Source organism: Nuphar pumila, chromosome 2, assembly GCF_984573655.1.
Source record: "Nuphar pumila chromosome 2, dmNupPumi1.hap1.1, whole genome shotgun sequence".
Lineage (NCBI taxonomy): Eukaryota > Viridiplantae > Streptophyta > Magnoliopsida > Nymphaeales > Nymphaeaceae > Nuphar > Nuphar pumila.
Genome location: NC_143250.1, coordinates 22,265,014 through 22,285,314, shown reverse-complemented (window position 1 = coordinate 22,285,314; position 20,301 = coordinate 22,265,014). Strand labels below are relative to the sequence as shown.

Here is a 20,301-nt window from a genome sequence, read left to right as displayed (position 1 = left end):
TGTGTGTGTGTGTGTTCGGTAAAGAGGAGCTAGCCAATGGAGAGAGTGAGCTTTAAATAACAAATTGATGTGGTATGCTTAGTAAAAGGGAGGTGGTGGCATTGGAAAGTGTGGAAACAAATGAACAATTGAGATTTGGGAGTGAGAGAGAGAGAGAAAGAGGGAAGGAGTTAATGATGCCTGGCTTTAAAAAGTAAAATTGTTTTCTTTTATTTTCTAAAAAAACAGCAAATGACCTTGGAGGCACATTTGACCACAATGGACAGTAAAAAACATGCCTAAGGCATGCCATGGGCTTAACCGGGTCGTGTCACATGGCCACTCATTTCATGAGGGACACGGCACCAAAATGGTGTGTCCCCATGACATAGGTTCTATGTCAGCTGCATCTTCTTTGGAGAAGAAGGTGAAGTTTATTCCACCTAAGTGAGGTAGACTCTCAAAGAGTGGGAAAACTGAGGAAGAGAAATAAGGTGGTGGCAAGGATTTTAAAGGCGAGAGGTGTTAAGATATGCATATATATATATATATATATATATATATATATATATATTGTAATAGTTAAATAACCAATGGGGGCATTTTAGTCTTTTCACAGTCTTGTAATAAGTTGCACCCATTAGGGGTACAACAGTCCTTTATCTTACTTTTAGGGGCACTTTAGGTTTTTATTATTTTTTGTAATTTATTTATTTTATCAAGGGCATTATAGTTCTTATAATGCTCTTGAAATAGAGCTGTTGGGAGTGCTCCCAAAGGCTATATTTCAAGCTGTTGGCAAGTGCTCACAACAGAGTATTAAAAGTCTATAGAATGTAGTGTATCATAAAATTAGTCTATATTTCTAGTTTGTTGTGTCCAAAGGAGAACTATCATGTTATGTTATTTTTGTGGATGATTTTAACATACACACTTACATATATTTTCTTAAGCACAAATCTGAAGTATTTGATTGCTTCCAAAAATTTCATCATTATGTAAAAACGCAATTTAAAGCCAACATTAAAAATTTTAAATCGAATTCCAAAGAAGATTTTTTATCAAATAACTTCAAAAATTATCTTGATTTACATGAGATTATTCATCAAACTCGTGTCCCTATACTCCTCAACAAAATGGACTAGCCGAAAGAAAACATAGACATATTATTCAAACTACTAGAACACTTCTTATATCTAAAGATGTTCCGAAATTTTTTTGGGCCGAAGCCGCTCTTACGGCGCTCTACTTAATAAATATAATGTCTTCAAAAACTATTGAAAATTTTTCTCCTATTGATTTTTTTTTCAAAACTCCTGATTATAAAAGGTAAGAGTTTTTTGTTGTAAATGTTTTGTCCTAACAAACAAGAATGAAAATCATTCTGCAAAATTTATATCTTATGTTTTCTTAGGATATGCCGAAAACCAAAAAGGGTATACATGTTATGAAATTAAAAAAAATAAGCTATTTGTTTTAAGAAATGTCACGTTTCTTGAAAATAAAAATGGGTTTGATAAAGATAAAAACAAAGAACAATATGATTATTTCATGCTTTTTTATCTAGCTAATAAGCATGATAAAGTTGTCAATTATGATAGTAATGGCATTCATGATGTGCATGAGAGTGACAATGTGGACACTCATAATGCACATGAGAATGAAGGTCGTGATGGTATACTATAGACCATTCACATAACGAAGTTCAAACTTATTCTCAATGTACCGAGGATCATCCACCATGTGCCCTAGAAAGATATTCTCAAATTCAAGACAAATTCACCTAGTATTAGAAAATCCATGAGGATTTTCAAAGTTAGATTTGTATCATATGACTCTTTTGAACCAAAGTATATAGTATGTCTAATTGTCATCCACTCATATGTAGAACCTGTTAAAATGTAATGTTCTTTATATTTATATATATATAGAGAGAGAGAGAGAAATACATATACATATATATATAAGTATATATATAAATATATATTCAAAATCCGATAAGGGTATTTCGGTCATCTCCCACATTTTACGCATATTCTCATTTGAGAATATGATTGTATTTTCTTTTTTTATTTTCCTTTTAGTCTTTCTTTTATTTTTTTGTTTTTAATCAATGTTGTAACATGGGGGGACCTCAACATATACGTTGGAGCCCCCCTCCAACGGTTATATTTACAACCGTTGGAGGGGCTCCAACGTATATGTTGGAGCCCCCCACTACTCCAACTTGTATATATAGGGGTGATCCCCCTCTAGCCAAAACAGTTTTTTGTAAAGCCCCTTTGGGATTCAATATATTGAAGTTCATATTTTTTCCATGCCTTTGTGCATGTGTATCCGTGCCTTTGTGCACTTGTGAGAGTTCTCCTTGTGCCTTTGTGCACACTTCTTGTCTCTAGCATTGTGATTGTACACAAATACTCTTTTTATAGAGATTTTCACAGAACCATCCTAATGCTAAGAACCATTAAGAATGGATTATAGCCATGAATGATGAATTAGAGGCTTTAGAGAATGGCAAAAACTTGAAAAATTCAAACATTACTCAAAGAAAAGAAAACAATAGAGTATAGATGGGTTTATAAAATTAAAATCAAGAGTGATGGAACATTAGAAAGGTATAAAGCTAGACTTGTAGCCAAAGGATATAGTAAAGAGTACATAATAGACTATGATGAAACTTTTGCTCCCGTTGCTCAAATGACCACTGTTAGAACTCTTACTTTTATAGCCACGATTAAAAAAATAGCATATTTTTCAAATGAACGTTAAAAATGTATTTTTTAATGGTAACTTTAATGAAGAAGTTTATATAAAACTTGCACATGAAAAAGTCTTTCGATTGCACAATGCCTTATACGGTCTAAAACAAGCTCTCAAGGCTTGGTATGATCGATTCAGTAGTGTAATGACACAACTTAGTTTTAAATCTTGTTATACTGACACTTCATTGTTTGTTAAGTCTTCTAATGCAGGCATGGTAATATTATTTTTTTATGTTGATGACATGATTATCACAGGAGGTGATAAGCAGGGAGTTAGTCATATCAAAGATGTTCTTAAGGTTAACTTTGATATGACAGATTTTGGTTTCTTACGGTATTTTATTGGAATTGAAGTGGCTTACTCACCTCGTGGTTATTATTTGTCACAGATAAAGTATATAGCAGAGATCATTGAACGATCAAGGCTTTCTGATGAAAAACAAATTGATACTTTAGAGGTTATTAATGCCAAAATGAGGAAGGATGATGGAGATCCAACTCCTTAAAAATAGTTAATTGAAGTTTTATTTTATCTCTCTATTACTCGTCCTAATATTACACATGTTATTCACTCTGCTAGTCAATTTCAGCATGCTCCTGCTATAGTACATATGAGTGTTGTAATGAGGATTATTAGATATATCAGAAAAACTATTAGTTAAGGTTTATTTTTATTATCTTCTTCCCCATTAAAATTTATTGCTTATTCAAACTCTGATTGGGGAGACGATGTGAATGATCATCGCTCAACTACGAGCTTTTGTGTTTTTGTAGGGGATTCATTGATTTCATGAAAATGCAAGAATCAAAAAAATGTGTCCTTGTCCTCTATAGAAGCAGAGTACCGAGCTATGGCAATCACTACTTCTGAGTTGGTATGGTTGAAACAATTGTTAGAAGATTTAGGCGTTCATGTAGCAGAACTCTCGAAATTGTGTTATGATAATAAAAGTGCAGTTTACATCGTCAACAATCATATATTTCCTGAACGTACCAAACATATCGAAATGGAATGTCATTATGTTAGAGAGGAATTTTTAAAAACATTACATTGCCATATGTACCAACCGAGTATCAATTGACAGACTTCTTCACCAAAACACTTCCGTCAACAAGATTTCAATTTCTCCTTGGCAAACTATCAGTTGTGGCACCGTGAGTTTGAGGGGGGTGTTAATATATATATATATATATAATAGTTAAATACCCAATAGGGGTATTTTAATCTTTTCACATACTTGTAATAAGTTGTACCCATTAAGGGTACAACAGTCCTTTATATTACTTTTAGGGGCACTTTAGGTTTTTATTATTTTTTAGAATTTATTATTTTTTATATTTTTTTATCAAGGGCATTATAGTCCTTATAATGCCCTTGAAATAGAGTTGTTGGGAGCTATATTTCAAATAGTTGGGAAGTGCTCCCAATGGCTCTTTGCTTCCTTTTGTGTATAAATAGGGGGTGCAACCCCTCTTGTATGTAGTGCTTATTCAAGCATATTTGTTATACAAATTCTATATTTTTTATGTTGTTCTTGGCCCCCTAAGTGGTCCATGTGTATGTGCTTGTGTGATTAACCCATAAGTGGTCTTTGTGTTCTTGTAAGCCCATAAGAAGCACTCTCTTGTTATATTTCTTGTTTTGTTACAAGAGGCGCATTGAGGTGCTTTTCAAAAACATGGAGGCATAGTGAGGCATAAGCCTCCGTGTTATCAAGGTTTAACCTAAAAAAATATTAAAAAATCTACACGTAATAAAATAGAATACTTATTCATTAATCATAAAGTATAAACAAATAACAATTAGTGAAAATGCAAAAAAAAACATTATTGCAAGACATGACTAAATAAAAGAATATAAGTTGGCACTCATTTATCAATGCCACTTTTTTTTGGGGTTTTCTACTCCTCCAGTATTAGGCAAAGAATGTTATTAGAAACGTAGTTCGAGACTTAGAGGCTTCTAATGGCTTTTTTTGTAGAGAAACAAACTAATAGCTAGGTAGGTAACTTGCATATACAAAATAACAAAAAAGTGCAAAGTTACTTATCAAAAATAACAAAAAAGGTGATTATCCAAAAAAAAATAGCAAAAAAGGTGCAAATAGATTTATCCTAAAAGGCAAAATAGGTAAATGTTAAAAGAAAGGGGTAACTTGCCTTTCGTAGGCGCCTTTTTTGTGCCTATCACAGTAAAAAAGCAAAAAGAATAAGCTTAATTTCCATTCAGAAAAAAATAGTAAAAAACATAAGAGGCCTTACCTTACATAAGCAATATCAAAAGAGTAGGCACCTTTTTTGTGACTACCACACTAAAAAAGGAAACAGCCTGACTTGCATAGGCTGTAGGCAATCTCATAAAGGCAGGCTGTGGGCACCTCTGTTTGTGCTTACCACAGTGAAAAACCAAAAGAGCAGCGGGCCTCTCATGCATAATGCTAAGCCTCTGTGCTGCGAGGCATAAGCCTCAATACCCAGCAAAGAGGCTTGCATCAAGATACCCTTGAATGGCTTGAGTCAAGGTTGTAGTATCATATCATTACCCGCTTCGGTCAGGCCTAAAGTAACACTGTATCGTATCGTAAACGTATCATAAATTTTTAATAAAAAGTTTTCAAAATATCCAAAAAAAATCAAGAAAAATCAAGAAAACTCAGAAAAAATAGCAAAAATTCTAAAAAAAATCATATCACATGAAACAATGATGAATTGCACAAAATACAACCATAAAAGCACATATGAAGCATTTATGTCTCTATGAGCCACATAAGACATCAACTAATATAGAATCATAGATAATATTGCATGCATAACTCACAAGAACAATGCAAAATATTAAATATCTTGCAATTAAGAACATGCCACAAGACTCATACCTTCATACTACATAAGCAAAAATATTATGGCAATTGTTGCACTCTATTTTCATTAGTTACTAGAGTGCCCCATTGTCATGCCGAATCATCTTATGCCATCTTTATTGGAGTGTGGAGTCTGATTTCTACCTTGATATAAATCTATAATTTTTTTTAGAGTAGCTTTGTAATTTTACTCGTAACAAAGATTTTTTTTTTACCTTAACTCATTTTGAAAAAATGGAGTAAAATGCATTTTTTTACCCTAACCCACTTCTTTGGGTGAAAAAATGGTGGAAATGCAGTTCTAATGGCCTCTAGACAAATGGAGAAGTCAACCCTCAGAAGGTATTTAAAACTCAAAATGAAAAAAGTAAATTTCGGCTTTTTTAAAATGCATTGAAGATGTATCGTACGATAGGGTACAAGTATGATACACACTTGTATCGCAATATGAGTGTGTATCGTATTGCAAAACCCAAAAGTAACAATATGTATCGTACGATACGGTACGATACTTACAACACTGACTTGAGTTTTTAGGCAGATTCATCACACCTTTCAATCTCATGATTCTTGTCTTAATGCACTACTACTTATCTCTAAAGTGAACAATCTGCCCAAACTTGGAAATTAAATGAAATTTCTGCATCTGATGTTATGTGTGTTAACCCTTAAATAAGGGAGGATTTTCAATGCGGACTACTATCAAAACGCCTCTGCTAATTACTCTATGGTATGGTTCTTTAGCAGGAATATCAATAGAGATCAATCATTTATTCCCAGATAAATTGACATTCCCCTTTTTCTCACTCTAGCTACTTGATGTGGGAACAAAGTTATTGGTTAACACGTGGGAGAAGGAGGTGTAGCTATTGGAGAAGCATCCAGAGGTGGTGGTGGTCCTGGTGAACAATAAGGTTGAGGCAATGAAGTTGAAACAGACAGGGAGGGTTGGAAGAATTGAGGAGGGAAGCAGCAAGAAGAGTGAATTATGCTGACTTTGGTGGCAACGAAGGGCAAAGGCGAGCACCGTAGAATCCAGTGAATCATGCAACAGGTGATGAGGGCCATAAATGGTTCTACCAAAACAGCCTCAATATAAATTTTTGGGGGTTATAAGTACTTATAAACAACATTTCTATCTACAACAGAGACATCCAAAACAGGCCAAAATATTGGAAATAAGACAAAATCAAAATCACAACATAAGAGGAAAAAAATTACATGTTCATAGTTAATTGCTGTTGCAAAAATCTGAATCCCCTGTTCATGATTCAATCCTATAGTAGAAAAACCAACCTGGATGTCTGAAAATATTTTGCTCCTCGATGCTGCTGAACAGTTGTGGCTTCCATATCAAGTGAGGAAAGCTGTCTCCCATGTCCAACACCCTGACAGAGCAAAAGGCCAAATATAGTGATATCAAAACATTGCCACTTTTTCTTGCAACTGAAAAAGAGTGATGAGTAGCAAATATAGAAGGCTCCAATTAACAACACCACGTTTGAAAAAACCATAAGCAACATCACTTCTTATGAGCAACTGAAACCATATGTACAAAGAGAATAATGCACATGATTGTCATGGATCGATATGCAAGCAGACCAGATCAGCACATTCAGAAAATAAAAGAAATCCAAAAGCCTCGCAAGATAACATGCGAACCAAGGAGAAGCTTCCATGGATCTCATACCACATGAACTCTCCAAAGAGTCCCTAAAACACAAAGTCATCATCACTTCGTAATCATAAACTGTTTGAAACCTCTTCCAGAGCAAAACCGTAAAGTCCACTTAAAAAAAAAAAACGAGTCGGACACGTATCCGACACGTGCCACGGTTGATCCGCCGCTTCGGACCCAGGCTGGACCCGGATCTGTGCCCGAGTTGGATCCGGATCCATGCGCAGCCCGGGACCCGCCTTCTCGAACGATCGAGAAGCCTATGCCTTTTAAAAAGGCACAGGCGCCTCAGGAGAGCGGCTGACGCCCTCGCCAGTTCTCTCTCTCTTCTCTGCGTTTATGCCGCCCCCTTCCTCTCGTTCCTTGTGGCTACAGTTGCCGGCGAGCGTAGACGAAGGCTGTCTCACCCTCGGCACGAGCGCCGACAGCCGTATCCGCCGGCCACCTATTCTCCTTTGTTGCGTGGGTACCAGCGACCCACCGCCTTCCCTTGCGGCTCCGACGACTTCAGTCGACACCTCTGGCGCCTCCACACCCCCTTTGTTTCTCTGTGTCTGTCGGTGACACCGGAGTCTTCGTCGGTAGTCCCCAGGTATGTAAACCTCTCTTTCTCGTCTCGCTGCGTCGACAGGGGGCTCCATCCCCCTGTCCTTTTGGTTGCCGACAGAGGGGGCGGAGCCCCCTTGCCGCCTCTCGTGTTCGACAGGGGGCTTCGTCCCCCTGTCCCTTTGTTTGCCGGCAGAGGGGGGTGGAGCCCTCTTGCCGCCTTTTCGTTTTGACAGGGGGCTTCGTCCCCCTGTCCCTTCTGTGTTGCCGACAGGGGGGTGGAGCCCCCTGCCACCTTTTTCAGCTGACATGGGGGGCTCTGATCCCCTTGTCCAATGTTGTTTCCGGCAGGGGGGCGGAGCCCCCTGCCATCTGCCTGGTCGACGGGGGGCTCCGCTCCCCGTCTTTCGTCTTGCTTGCCGGCAGGGGCCATCTGTTTTGTTTTTCAACAGGGACTCTGTTTCCCTATCCCTCTTTAGTGGTCAAGCTCATGTCTCATCTTTGTCTTGCACGCTAACTTTTTACGCTTGCAGGTTGCACGACGGAGCGCACACGTGTCCCGTGGCTCGAGACCATTCGTACTTACGCCCGCAGGCGTTAGGGAACCCGCAACCCTCCAAGGTAGGGAAAAGTTGCGTGAAAGGACTTTGAATGAACAAAACTAAAACTAAAGAAAAGATAATCAAACAAGAGGACGATTATATACGTATAAGTTATATATGTACGTTCTTTAACTCAAAAAAGGTTTTGCGATCCTTGTCCTCTTTATCTTTTCAGCATTTTACTTTCTGTTGCCGCCGCGTTTTATGTACCTAGGCTTTACTTTTTGTCTTTTAACTCAAGGATGCGGTTTCGTGATCCTTGTCATCTTTATCTTTAAAGCAATTTACTTTTTGTTGCCGTCGCGCTTTATGTGCCTACGCTTTACTTTTTGTCTTTTAACTCAAGGACGCGGTTTCGCGATTCTTGTCATGTTTACTTTTAAGCACTTTACTTTTTGTCTTTTAACTCAAGGACGCGGTTTCGCGATCCTTATCATGTTTACCTTCCAGCACTTTACTTTTTGTCGCCCCGCGCTTTATGCGCCTTGGTTGTTTACGTTTCAGCACTTTACTTTCTTTTGACCTACGCTTTACGCGCCTTGGCCTTATGCTTGATTTGCTTGTTTATGTTCTTACTGCTTCACTTCTTGCCTTCGGCATATAAATTGCGATCATGATATTGTTTCTATTTCTCAGGTATCTCTAGAGATTGCTGACAGCTTTTGACCTTGTTTTGAGTGCCACCTTGTGGCATGTGGCTATGAGCCTAGCTGCATCTCTTGGCGATGATATGCGATACTACGATGAGTAGCACGAGGTGGATAGACCTTATGGTATGCGATAAAGCATAATTGTGGACATCTCACTAAACAGTAATCATGTGCCTTCACAGGCAAGATGCTCGAGTGGGTCGAATAGACCAGGGCATGTAGAGCAAGGCGATAATGAAGAAAAACCATTCATCGTACTTGTTCGGGATGGTTCATCAAGGGAGAGGATGGATGGTACAAAACCTCCGATGGACAGACCATTAATGGCTATTACGTGCAAAGGTCTGGCTTCCCCAGTCATCGGAGGTAGGGAAAATGGCGTTACCATAAGTATCCTAGGTGGTAGTCGCCCAGCACTTCTGCAGAAGTTTGATGCATTTTTTAACTCTGTTTTGCCTTTGGGAGGTTACTCTGTTGACCATCGGTCGTCTCCTTAGGAGCGAATTCAGTCAGTCCTTCAGGGTATAATAAAATACATAGCATAATGGACCCCCGAATGGATCTTGGTTGTTTCTACGTTTTATACATTATGTGTACCCACAATGGCCAGTTAATAATCAGATCACATTATGGCATGCTCACAATTGTTCTTTGTTCTTGCTTTTGACTGTCTGCTTTACCTTGCTACTTGTGATAGTTAGAAGGTATGCATGATAAGTCTTGTTGTGACTGCTTACAGTTAGATTGTTATCACTGTAATACTAGCTTGCTTGAGCTCATGATGATATTCGGGTTAGCTTTTCTATGGTCTTTGTTATTCACCTGCATTCTGCATGTTACATCAGTTTATAACTGCTTAGATATGAGCATGCTTTAGATTAGTTGATGTTCTTCTTATCCTTTTGTGCACCTACCAGTTTTCAGGATTGACCCCATTTTTATGGGTGTAGGTGACAGGTAGGCTCTCCTTACAAGCGACGGTGCAATGCTACATGATCAAAGCCTCACTTCTCTCGTCGGCGTTTTGGGCTACTTCACTTTGGGTTTTGTACTTTTGTTGTTAGGGGTGGATGACTCCCCCTATTCTGTACAGACTAAACCTTTTTATAGATAAACTCTTTTTTATCTTTTGCTCATTGTTTGGCTTAGTTAGAAAATGGGTTTGTGCTGGGTCTTTTTGCTAACGTGATCAAAAGAATCGACTTGTGCTTTTATCTAAAACCTTTGGTATCTTTAAAAATCTTTGCTGCAAACTCTGACTTTCGAAGGTAATTTCATTCAAATCTTCTTGTCTCAAGTCGAACTTCTGGGGCATTACAACTTTTGGTATCAGAGCCAGAACAAGAAAGGTTGAGCTTCGATCATCAAGCGTTCCACCGCATTGTAAGTAGACCTTTGTTATCTTTTAATTTTTGAATTTGATAAATTAAGGTATTACTTTTACTTTGATCAGTGTTGTTGTGTGATGGACCCGTCAGCTGGTCCTAGTGGTTGTCACGACAGAGGTGCACGTAGAATGCGCGCTCGTTCATTAAGAAATAGGAGTGTCCTGGGAGGATTGTTGGGTTGGCCGCCCACCCCCACCGACCTTCACGGACGAGACGGGTAGTCCGCTACCGCCAGACTTTCAAACACCGTTGGCACAACGTGGTCTTCGGTATATGCTCGGATGGGTGGGTATATACCAACGCAAGTTCAGGTGAATCGACAGGCCACGCCAGAAGCATCCGAGGGCGATAGTCCTATCGAGGTCCCAGAAGTGTGTCTTCTGTGGAGATTTAGGGCACACCCTTGTCTCCTGTCTTCTTAAGGTGGAGCACGATGAGGCAATTGCGACTCAGGTTTCCGCTGAAGCTGCTATCCCAGACCTGAATGCGCCAGATCTACCTTTGGCGGTCCTTGAGCAACCTTTGCTCCCAGTAATCCCGGAGGGCCCGGTGCTCCCAATTCCTATTGTTGATTCTCAGATCAACATTTCAGATTCGACCACGAGCGGTTCAGTCTCACTTGACTACACACCTTCGACGTCGATGTACGAAGTGGAGGTTCCCTCCGATGAGCCACTCCCTTTCATCCCTCGACGCAGGTTTAGGCGCACGGGCGATAAGAGAGAGTACCTTCGACAATTCGATCGTCCCTATAGGGAGAAATTGCTTGCATAATTTTGTTAAAATTTTATAAGGGAGTCTGCGAACTCCCGTGAGGATAAGTTCTTTTTGGCTTGTACACCAGCATCGCTGGGATTTTGTATATGTAATGACTTACGGATTTATAAAGTATTTTGTTTTTCTTATTAATCTTGGTGCATTCTGGCGTGTACCTTATGTTTTTTGTTAAGGATGGCCAAGAGCATGTGTTGCACCAATTGTTGTTGATTTTATTTATGTATTGCAAAATTTATTTCTGAAAATTATTGGTTTTTCAAATTTAATTACACTATTAAATTGTAAAGGTCCAGGGCCCGAAGTTGTTTTTGCATGTTGATTTGCAAAACAGTTCTTATGTAAAGAACTTGAAATTTTATTTGAAATGATAAGAAAGACCAAACAGTGTAATTAATCTCTTTCTTGATGTCCCTTCCACTCTTTGAGAATCTTGGATAGCGGTCATGGGAGACCATGAGAATACTAAAACTCTGTGTGCAATTGTGCCCCTGAACCCAAAATGGTGGTTCACCTTCTGGCTATGGTTTTAGGGAGATTCAACCACTTTGTATGAGGGTAGTGTTGTTGGTTCAACTGTAGTTATTGGTATACCAAAAAAGTGGCATCCGTAGATGTTGATTTTCCTGATGTCCGACATTAAATGTTGATGTCTAATGTTCCGATAGATGGTGTTGATTTATGATATTGGTCAAGAAACAAGTGTGGAAGCCAGTAATAAAATACAAATTGTGTATTAAGTTACAACTGAGAACCTAACTTGGACTTCAGAAATTTGTACTCATTTCGAGTATATGCGGGTTTAAGGAAAAGTGAATTAAATTTGTGTGCATTTAATAGGGATATGCATGCAAAAGCAACTCTAATAAATAACTCAATAAGTTATTCATGCATATGTATTGAATCATGCATATTTTATTGTTCAGCATTAGTTCATACATTCATGCTTATATGGTTTCACATGATATTTGTTTCTGCATGATATTTAGTTAAATGCTTGAATGGTAAAGTAGTTATGGTAAGTTATTGTTTGTGATATTCATCAAAAATTTATAAACAAATTTGTTTATGCTATTTTTTTATTGTTTTGATTTTTAGAGGAATTCGTACAAAGGATTTCGATTCTTACCCGTTTTTGTAAAACTGCTTTACAGGCAAGGATGCTTAGTGATGTCCTAACTAGCAAGCTGGAGATTACGAGTTGTGTGACTAGTGACTAATTATAATAAAGACGATTTTGATGTATTAGTCTATTTGACTCCTTGATTTAAATTAATAAAGTTTGGTTTATTCTTCTGTTGATTCAATGCACGATATGGTTTGTAGTTTGGTATATTAAACTTGTAATGCCAAGGATCCTTAGGTGAGTTTCTGCAATTGTTTTTACGATGGTCAGTTGGGGTCATTAGAGTACTTGTACGCAAGAGTAAGAGTGCTTTTTCTTCTTCTTCTTCCCTATCGAGAGAGAGGAGACATGAGACAGGGGTGAAAAGTGGGGAAAAGGTCCCCCTTTTATAAGTTGATTTAAGTCAACTAAAAAAACAAAAGGTAGATCGTCATGAGCTTAAGCCTAGGCGGCAATATAGGGGCCCATTGCCCAAACTTGGTCGCCTAGGCAGTGGGGCTGCGCCTAGGCACCGCCTTTAACAACTAAGCATGTACCACACTAAAAAACTCTATTCATCACCCATAACCACGACTCAAACAAACCAACTGATTTAAACAACCACTCTGTAGGGATGGCAGTGGGTCAGGGGGAAAGGGGGCCCCGCCCCGCCTCACCTTGCCCTGTTTGGACCAGGGATAGAGGACATGAAACGAGGAATGGAGGTTAAAATCAAAACACATGTGGGGATTGAGGTGGGGATGGACTTACCCTTTCCCCCGCCTCGCCCCGCCCCCGATTCCCATTAAGAAAAATATTATTTTATATATATAACCATAACAGAAAACCCTTTCTCCCCTCTCTCCTCTCTCCTTCCTCTGACGAGCCACGCGAGCTCCCATTTCTTACTCCCCTTCCTCTCCTTCTAACGGGGCGGGGGTGGAGGTCCAAAAGTCCCCCCACCATGGGGATGGAGGCCGAGATTAGGAATGGCAGTGGACCGGGGCAAAACGGGGCCCTGCCCCGCCTCGCCCCGTTTGGATCGGGGATAGAGGACATGAAACGGGGACTGAACTGGGGATGGAGGTTAAAATCAAAACCCGTACGAGGATGGAGGCGGGGATGGAGGGCAAAATTTTGAGACGGGACGGGGGTGGAGACCTTATCTCCCCCCCCCCCACCCGCCCCGGTCCATTGTCATCCCTACCTCTGTGGCCCTTTTGCAACTTATTCCAGTCATTGAGATCACCCTACAGTCCTCCAAGATTTCCCAGATTCGAAAAACTCTAATCTATCTCAGCGGCAGAAAAATACCTCGAAAAATCTGAAACTCAGCTTAACAATCGTGAAAAATAGCTAAAATTATGGATCTATCAAAGCCCTAAGATCCCAGCTTTCAATACTCAAGGAACAGCCCAGGTGCTGATGTCAGCAACCTGCTCTGATACCATCTTAACTGATTGGTATCCCCTCTGAGTGCCTCTAGGTGCCAGCAGTAAGAGAAAGAAAGGGGCAGAGAGTGGAAGAAAGAGAGAGTAGAAAGGAGAAGAGAGAGATAAGGGAAAGAATGAGAGAAGACTTGCTCTATTGTGCCTCACGCTCTTTTATTTCTCTTTTAACATTGACTTACAAAAAGAAGACAAAAATGACCTTAAGAGGCCTCCTTTACATGCAAGTATAGACCAGGAAAAGTCAAAAAAGGAACATTGGTCAACCAATATAGGACACTAGTAAGAACAGTTTCACAAGACACCATTTGGTGGGACCTTGATGTGACCTAAAATTTTTCAACTTTTTATTTATAAAGGGTTGAGTTATAGACTGCTTGCCAGGATCCAAGCACATGACAAAATAGAAAAGTAGATACTCAACCAAAACAAATACCACAACCTTGTCAATTTCATTAAGCAGACATGGGTACCATGTCTAAAGAATAAAGTTCATTAGGAGCTCTTGAAGCATGCTGCTGATTAAAACAGCTTGACAACTGACATAATAAGAAGGTTAGTGCTAGCTGGAAACACATTAACTCTAAGTAAAATTTAAAGCCAACTAATAGACACTAACAAGCTTTTCAAATGATACACCAATTATCCCATGAATTTGCATAGATACATCTGAAGCACATGAAACAAACCCATGAATAATACATAATACATACATATATATATATATATATATGTATGTGTGTGTGTGTGAAGCAAGAACTACAATGCTTCCAACATATAAGATATCATACCATATGTCTCATCACGTTTGTAACATTATTATCCAATTCAGGAGGCTCCCCAATGAAATCAAGCCTAGCCAATGGTGCAGCATTTTTGACAAAAGAGTGCTCCAGTAGTTGAGCTGCTGTAGGACGATCTGATGGATTTCGTTGCAAACACAGCTTAACAAAGTCCTTTCCTTCATCTGATAAGCTGTCAGGAATTGCAGGAAGCTCCTTACTGTTTCCAATTTTAAACAGTGCAGCAACCTTTGGATCAGAAAAAGGGCAGGAAGAACCAGTATCAGTCATTAGGACAAAAGAGCAGATTGTGAACCAGTAATTGTTCAACTGATGAAGTTAGCAAAATCCACATAAGGGTTTGAAATTTTCTGTAAGTTCAGAAATGAATAGGAGTACTATATCATTCTACATTATAAACACATTTTCAAGACATAAAAGTGTATTCAAAACATGAGTGTAATTTGATGTAGCTACCAGGACGCAGGTAGCCAAGAGTGATGCATTCAGACAGATAATTTCTGGTAATCAAGTGCTTATGCATGCATGTAGTTGTGGAAATATAGATGCATGAACTCATCCCTCCCCTTTCAGATTGATTTATTACCAGCATTAAGTAAACTCACAGATATGATGAAAGCTTAGGGGTTTCTATAAACAAGAACCAAACTGACCCCTTCATACTGGCTCCATGGTGGTTTTGTCGTAGCCATCTCCAACACAGTACATCCAAGACTCCATATATCCACAGCAAGATTACATCCATTTGAATTTCTAATAACCTGGCCAATTAATCCAATCAGACCACAAAACACTTGCATGTTATATGCATTCAGACAACCCAAGTAAATGAATAACCTGACCTCAGGGGCCATCCAGTATGGGCTCCCCTTGAATGACAATGGTAATGAGTGGCCACTAATCTGTAAAGGTAAAATAACAATCACATCAGCAAATAAAATCATGACATGTCACAAATGGTTTCAGGACTTCATGAGTAAACTTAGAAGGTGAAATGAAAATCATCAACTTTATAAAAATAAATCAAAATTATGGTTGATACAGAGATCAATATTTGAATTCTCATAAACAAATTGCATAAGAACCACTGGCCCTACATTCCACCAATATCAAATGTTACTTATTCAAAACAAAAAAAAGAAATAAAGCTCAAATGACCATTAAAGCACAATCAGCACACCGTAGCAGTTATCCAAGCCACAAACTTCAAACTGTGGCATCTTCTGTTCAGGATAATAAATTTTAGCATTTAAATTCAGAAAAACAAATACAAAGTGCACAAGCACTATTACAAGTCCAATAAAGAACAAAAACAAAAGCATTAAGGTACTACACAAGCACAAAGTGCACATACAAGACTTCAAAGAGTCAAAACAATAACATGAGAACATAAAAAATATCATCTTTATTGAGTAGAATGCTTAGGAAAAGCATTACATCTAATGGGACAAGAGGTCCCTATTTATATACAAACAAGAGGGCCAAGAGGACCCATATAGCTGTTGGAAAAGGCTCAAACAGCTAGAAATATAGTTGTTGGAGATTTCCAGCAGCTATATTCACTAAAAGACAAAACTTAATATAGCTGTTGGAGATTCCCATCAGCTATATTGACTAAAAGACAAAATTGCCATTTATAAAAGTGTAAAGGACAAAATAAAAGAGGTCAATTCTGCCCCTAAAGGGCAGAGCCAATTACATGAATAGAATTACCATTCTGCCCTTAATGGGCAGAGCCTATTACCTGTACAAAATTACCACAATACCCCTAAAGGGTATTACCTATTACAAATAGAAGAAAAACAGTTTAAAATTATCTAATATATACACTCATACGAATATATATATATATATATATATACATTTTAACACTCCCCCTCAAACTTATGGCATGATTACCGAAAGTTTGAAAATACAAAACAAAGGGAAGGATCTAAGTCTTCATTGATAATCATCACCAAATGCCTTCGTCGGCTATCTCCATCTTCATGATATGATGCATCAGAAATAAAACTTCTTTCTCAACCCATATCATCTTTGAGAACCTGCAAAGAGAACAAAACAGAAGTTTCAACTATACAAAGGAAGATATCCTGACTAAATAGATTTAAAAGAAAATGTTTTAACACAACAGTTAAAAGTTATAGGTTATATATATATATATATATAGTTTCAAAACAAATATATTTTGAACAAGAATATATATATATATATATATGGAGAGCTATGTCACATGGGTGCAGGTGCGGCACTTCCAAAAAACCCGGGTGCGGGGGTGAGGCAGGGGCAAAAATGTAAAATATATATATATATATATATATATATATATATATATATATAATTTTGAGGTTTTAACAGTTTAACATTTAACAATTAACATTGTCATAATATCATTCATCATGCATGCAGTATATCAACCTAAATATTAAATTATCAATCAAATAAGTAAAGCAGATCCAACAAGAGAGCGAGAGGGGGGGCTCGGCTCCTCCCCTGCCGAAAACAAAGGGAGCAGGGGGGGCTCAGCCCCTCCCCTGCCGACCCAACAAGAGAGCGAGAGGGGGGGCTCAGCCCCTCCCCTGCCGAAAACAAAGGGAGCAGGGGGGGGGGGGGGGCTCGGTTCCTCCCCTGCCGACCCAACAAGAGAGCGAGAGGGGGGGGTCGACCCCTCCCCTGCCGAAATCAGAGGGAGCAGGGGGGCTCGGCCCCTCACCTGTCAAACCACCTTTACAGCGAGAGGGGGGGGGCTCGGCCCCTCCCCTGCCGACACAAGCAGAGAGCGAGAGGGACGTAACTGCGACGAGGGAGAGGAGGAGGTTAGGAGGTGGCGTCGGGAGGAGAGGGCTCGAGCTGAGCTGCGCGGGAGAGGAGAGGAGTGATTTGGGCAAAAAAAAAAATTTGCCCTAATCACTCCTTTCATCGGGGGGGGGTTAAAGTCCGAAATGTGGACAAAAATGACCCTGGGTGCATTGACCGCACCCAAGGTCGTGTTGACCACACCCGGTGCCGCACCCGCGTCGCGTCGACGCAGGTGCGGCACCTGCTTTGTCGAGTCCTGTTACTTAGATGGAGAGAGAATGGTTAAGTTTCATAACAAAACATAAAGGTATTATAAACCAAGGTTGTCAAACTAGGAAGCGGAAGCGGGAAACAATACAGGAAGCGGAAGCGGGAAACGATACGGGAAGCGGAAGCGAGGCATTGTGAAATAGATAGGAAGCAGGAAGCGAACTATCAATTTGAAAGCAAAATATAAATAAAACATAAAGCAATATGGTAACCGAATAAAAAGTGAACAAAAAGCAAATAAAACCTAAAATAAAATTGATTATTCTTATATTTCATGATTTTTTAGTAAAAGAGCTGAATTTTTGTTAAAATCTAACATTGATGGTTATCAATTTAGAGAAAGTATGTGGAAAGTGAGTGAAAGCATGAGAGAAAATACATGAAAAACGTGAAAAGAAACATAAGAAAAGCATATAGGAAACGTATATCATGTGTGTGGAAAGCATAGAAGAAGCATGGGGGAATCGAGATTCCCATGAAGTTTCAGAAGAGAGGAGTATCGCGCTTCCGAAGTGAGTTTCCGAGAAGCTCGCTTCCCACCTACCTAAGAAGCTTTCGGTAACTCTGTTATAAACTAAACAATTTTAAAAGTGAGTAAGAAATGCACCTTAATCAATAATTTAAAATTTTTAGAAATATTAGCAACAATTCAGGCAAGATACAATAGCCATTAATATAGACACAAGGAATATACTTCAAATCATTTTTTTAAGAATTTCTCGTTTACACATCATAACTATAAAAACAACATATTTTCTTAAGGAAACATAAATTTTGAACATAGTAGAATTTCTATTACTAAAGTTTAAAAGATAAGCACATATTAGACAAAATATCAATAAGATATAAACAATTTGTAATAATGTCTCAAAGGCTTAGGTAAACATTTCGAATAAGGATACAACTCATTAATTATACTAAGCAAAATATGATATGTATATTAAATGTAAGAGCTCAAAGAAGCTCACAAAAAGAATAAGAATTAATTAAATTCATACAAAAAATGCAAGATAACCATCATGAAACAAATCCAAATATCATCAACATATATATTCAACATGCAATTAAAACATATTTAATGTACATAATAATGCATGATAACCCAATAGGGCTCATGTACAAGAGGCAAAAGAGTCGCTCACACAACCCAAATAAGAGTTCAAGCACAAAAGCCACTAAGGACTAAGAGAACACATAAAAATAATAATTTTATTAAAGAGAGAATGCACACAAAATGCATGTAAATTTTTCAAGGGATAACCATTTTCCATACAAGGACAAACGGGCCAGTGAAAAAAAAACTGCGAAATAAATGAAGAGATTTTAAAAATCCCATATACAACAAATTATAACAAGAGAAATGATATCTGTAAAATCTCAACAATAGTTGGCTCACGACAAGCAATCACCTCCTAGATCTCCAACTCAACATCATCAAAATTCAAGTGTATCAACGCATAGGACAAGAAATCAAACACAAATGTCAACAATAATCATACCAGTGACCATGCACCAGCAATACCTAAATTGAAAATAAATACCAGCTACAACCACAAGAGATGCACATCCATCACCTCACAAATTGTTGAAAAACTGCAATCAATGTTATCAGCTACAATGGGTGCACAAAACTCACAACAACAATGGTTGTAAAACTGATAAACAAAATTCTCTTATCCAACAAAAAATCACTCAAATAAGAGGGAAGAGTAGAGAAAGCAAGATAGGCAAAAATATTGTAATGAAGACAAACTAATGTCAAAAAGTAAGAAGATTTGAAAACAATATTCAAATCAAAGTAAATAAATTTTGCAACAATATGAGATTTAATCCATAAGGAGCAAAATGATTAAAAGCAAATAGAAATTGAGTCATCAATAACAAAGATCGATACGAGCATCCAATAAACAACAAAGGCTAAATAAACAATTGAGTGATACAACTCGCTCATAGAACCAGAGGTTAAATGTCAGTCATAGCCAAGACAAGTGTCAATACAATACCCATAAACTTGGCAATCTATATTGACAAGAAGATAGAAGTGCACACATAACTCGCCTCAAACTCTGGCTCCACAACACCGTGGTGCCCAAAAGGTCAATTGAGTGATACAACTCATTCATAGAACTAGAGGTCAATCAACTGTTAGTCAAATCCAAAAACAAGTGTCAATACGACACTCGTAAGCTTAGCAATTTATACTAACAAAAAGATAGAGGTGCACACATAACTCACCCTAACAACTAACTTTGGCTCCACAACACAAAAGTGCACAAAAAAACAATTGCGTAATACAACACACTCATAGAACTAGAGGTCATTCAACTGTCAGTCAAAGAACCAAAAATATTGGCAATCTATACTAACAAGAAGACAGAGATGCATACATAACTCACATCAACAACTAACTTTGGTTCCACAACACAGAAGTGCATACAACTCACCTCAATAAGGCCAAACAAATAATAATGGATGTATTGAAAGAAGAGTGATGAACTAACAAAGCCATATAAAGAGGCAAATAGGAAATCCTTGAAAGACATTCCAAGGAAAAATAACCGATTACACAAAAATTTCATGTCAAGTGAAAACCTCAAATAAGTTTAGTAAAAGCATGCAATAAATGCAATCAT

General features: G+C 38.3%; 1 protein-coding gene across 3 annotated transcripts in view; it reads right to left on the bottom strand.

The window, feature by feature from the left end:
* Positions 1–20,301, bottom strand: part of LOC149845013 (mitogen-activated protein kinase kinase kinase YODA-like) — a 54,933-nt gene that overhangs the window by 2,198 nt on the left and 32,434 nt on the right. For all 3 annotated transcript variants that reach the window (XM_089995438.1, XM_089995439.1, XM_089995440.1), the window contains 4 exons: positions 15,442–15,501; positions 15,253–15,360; positions 14,588–14,827; positions 6,902–6,993 (listed from right to left, as the gene is read on the bottom strand). In XM_089995438.1, coding sequence (XP_089851564.1) covers positions 6,902–6,993; positions 14,588–14,827; positions 15,253–15,360; positions 15,442–15,501 — 500 coding nt within the window. The remainder of the gene's footprint in view (positions 1–6,901; positions 6,994–14,587; positions 14,828–15,252; positions 15,361–15,441; positions 15,502–20,301) is intronic.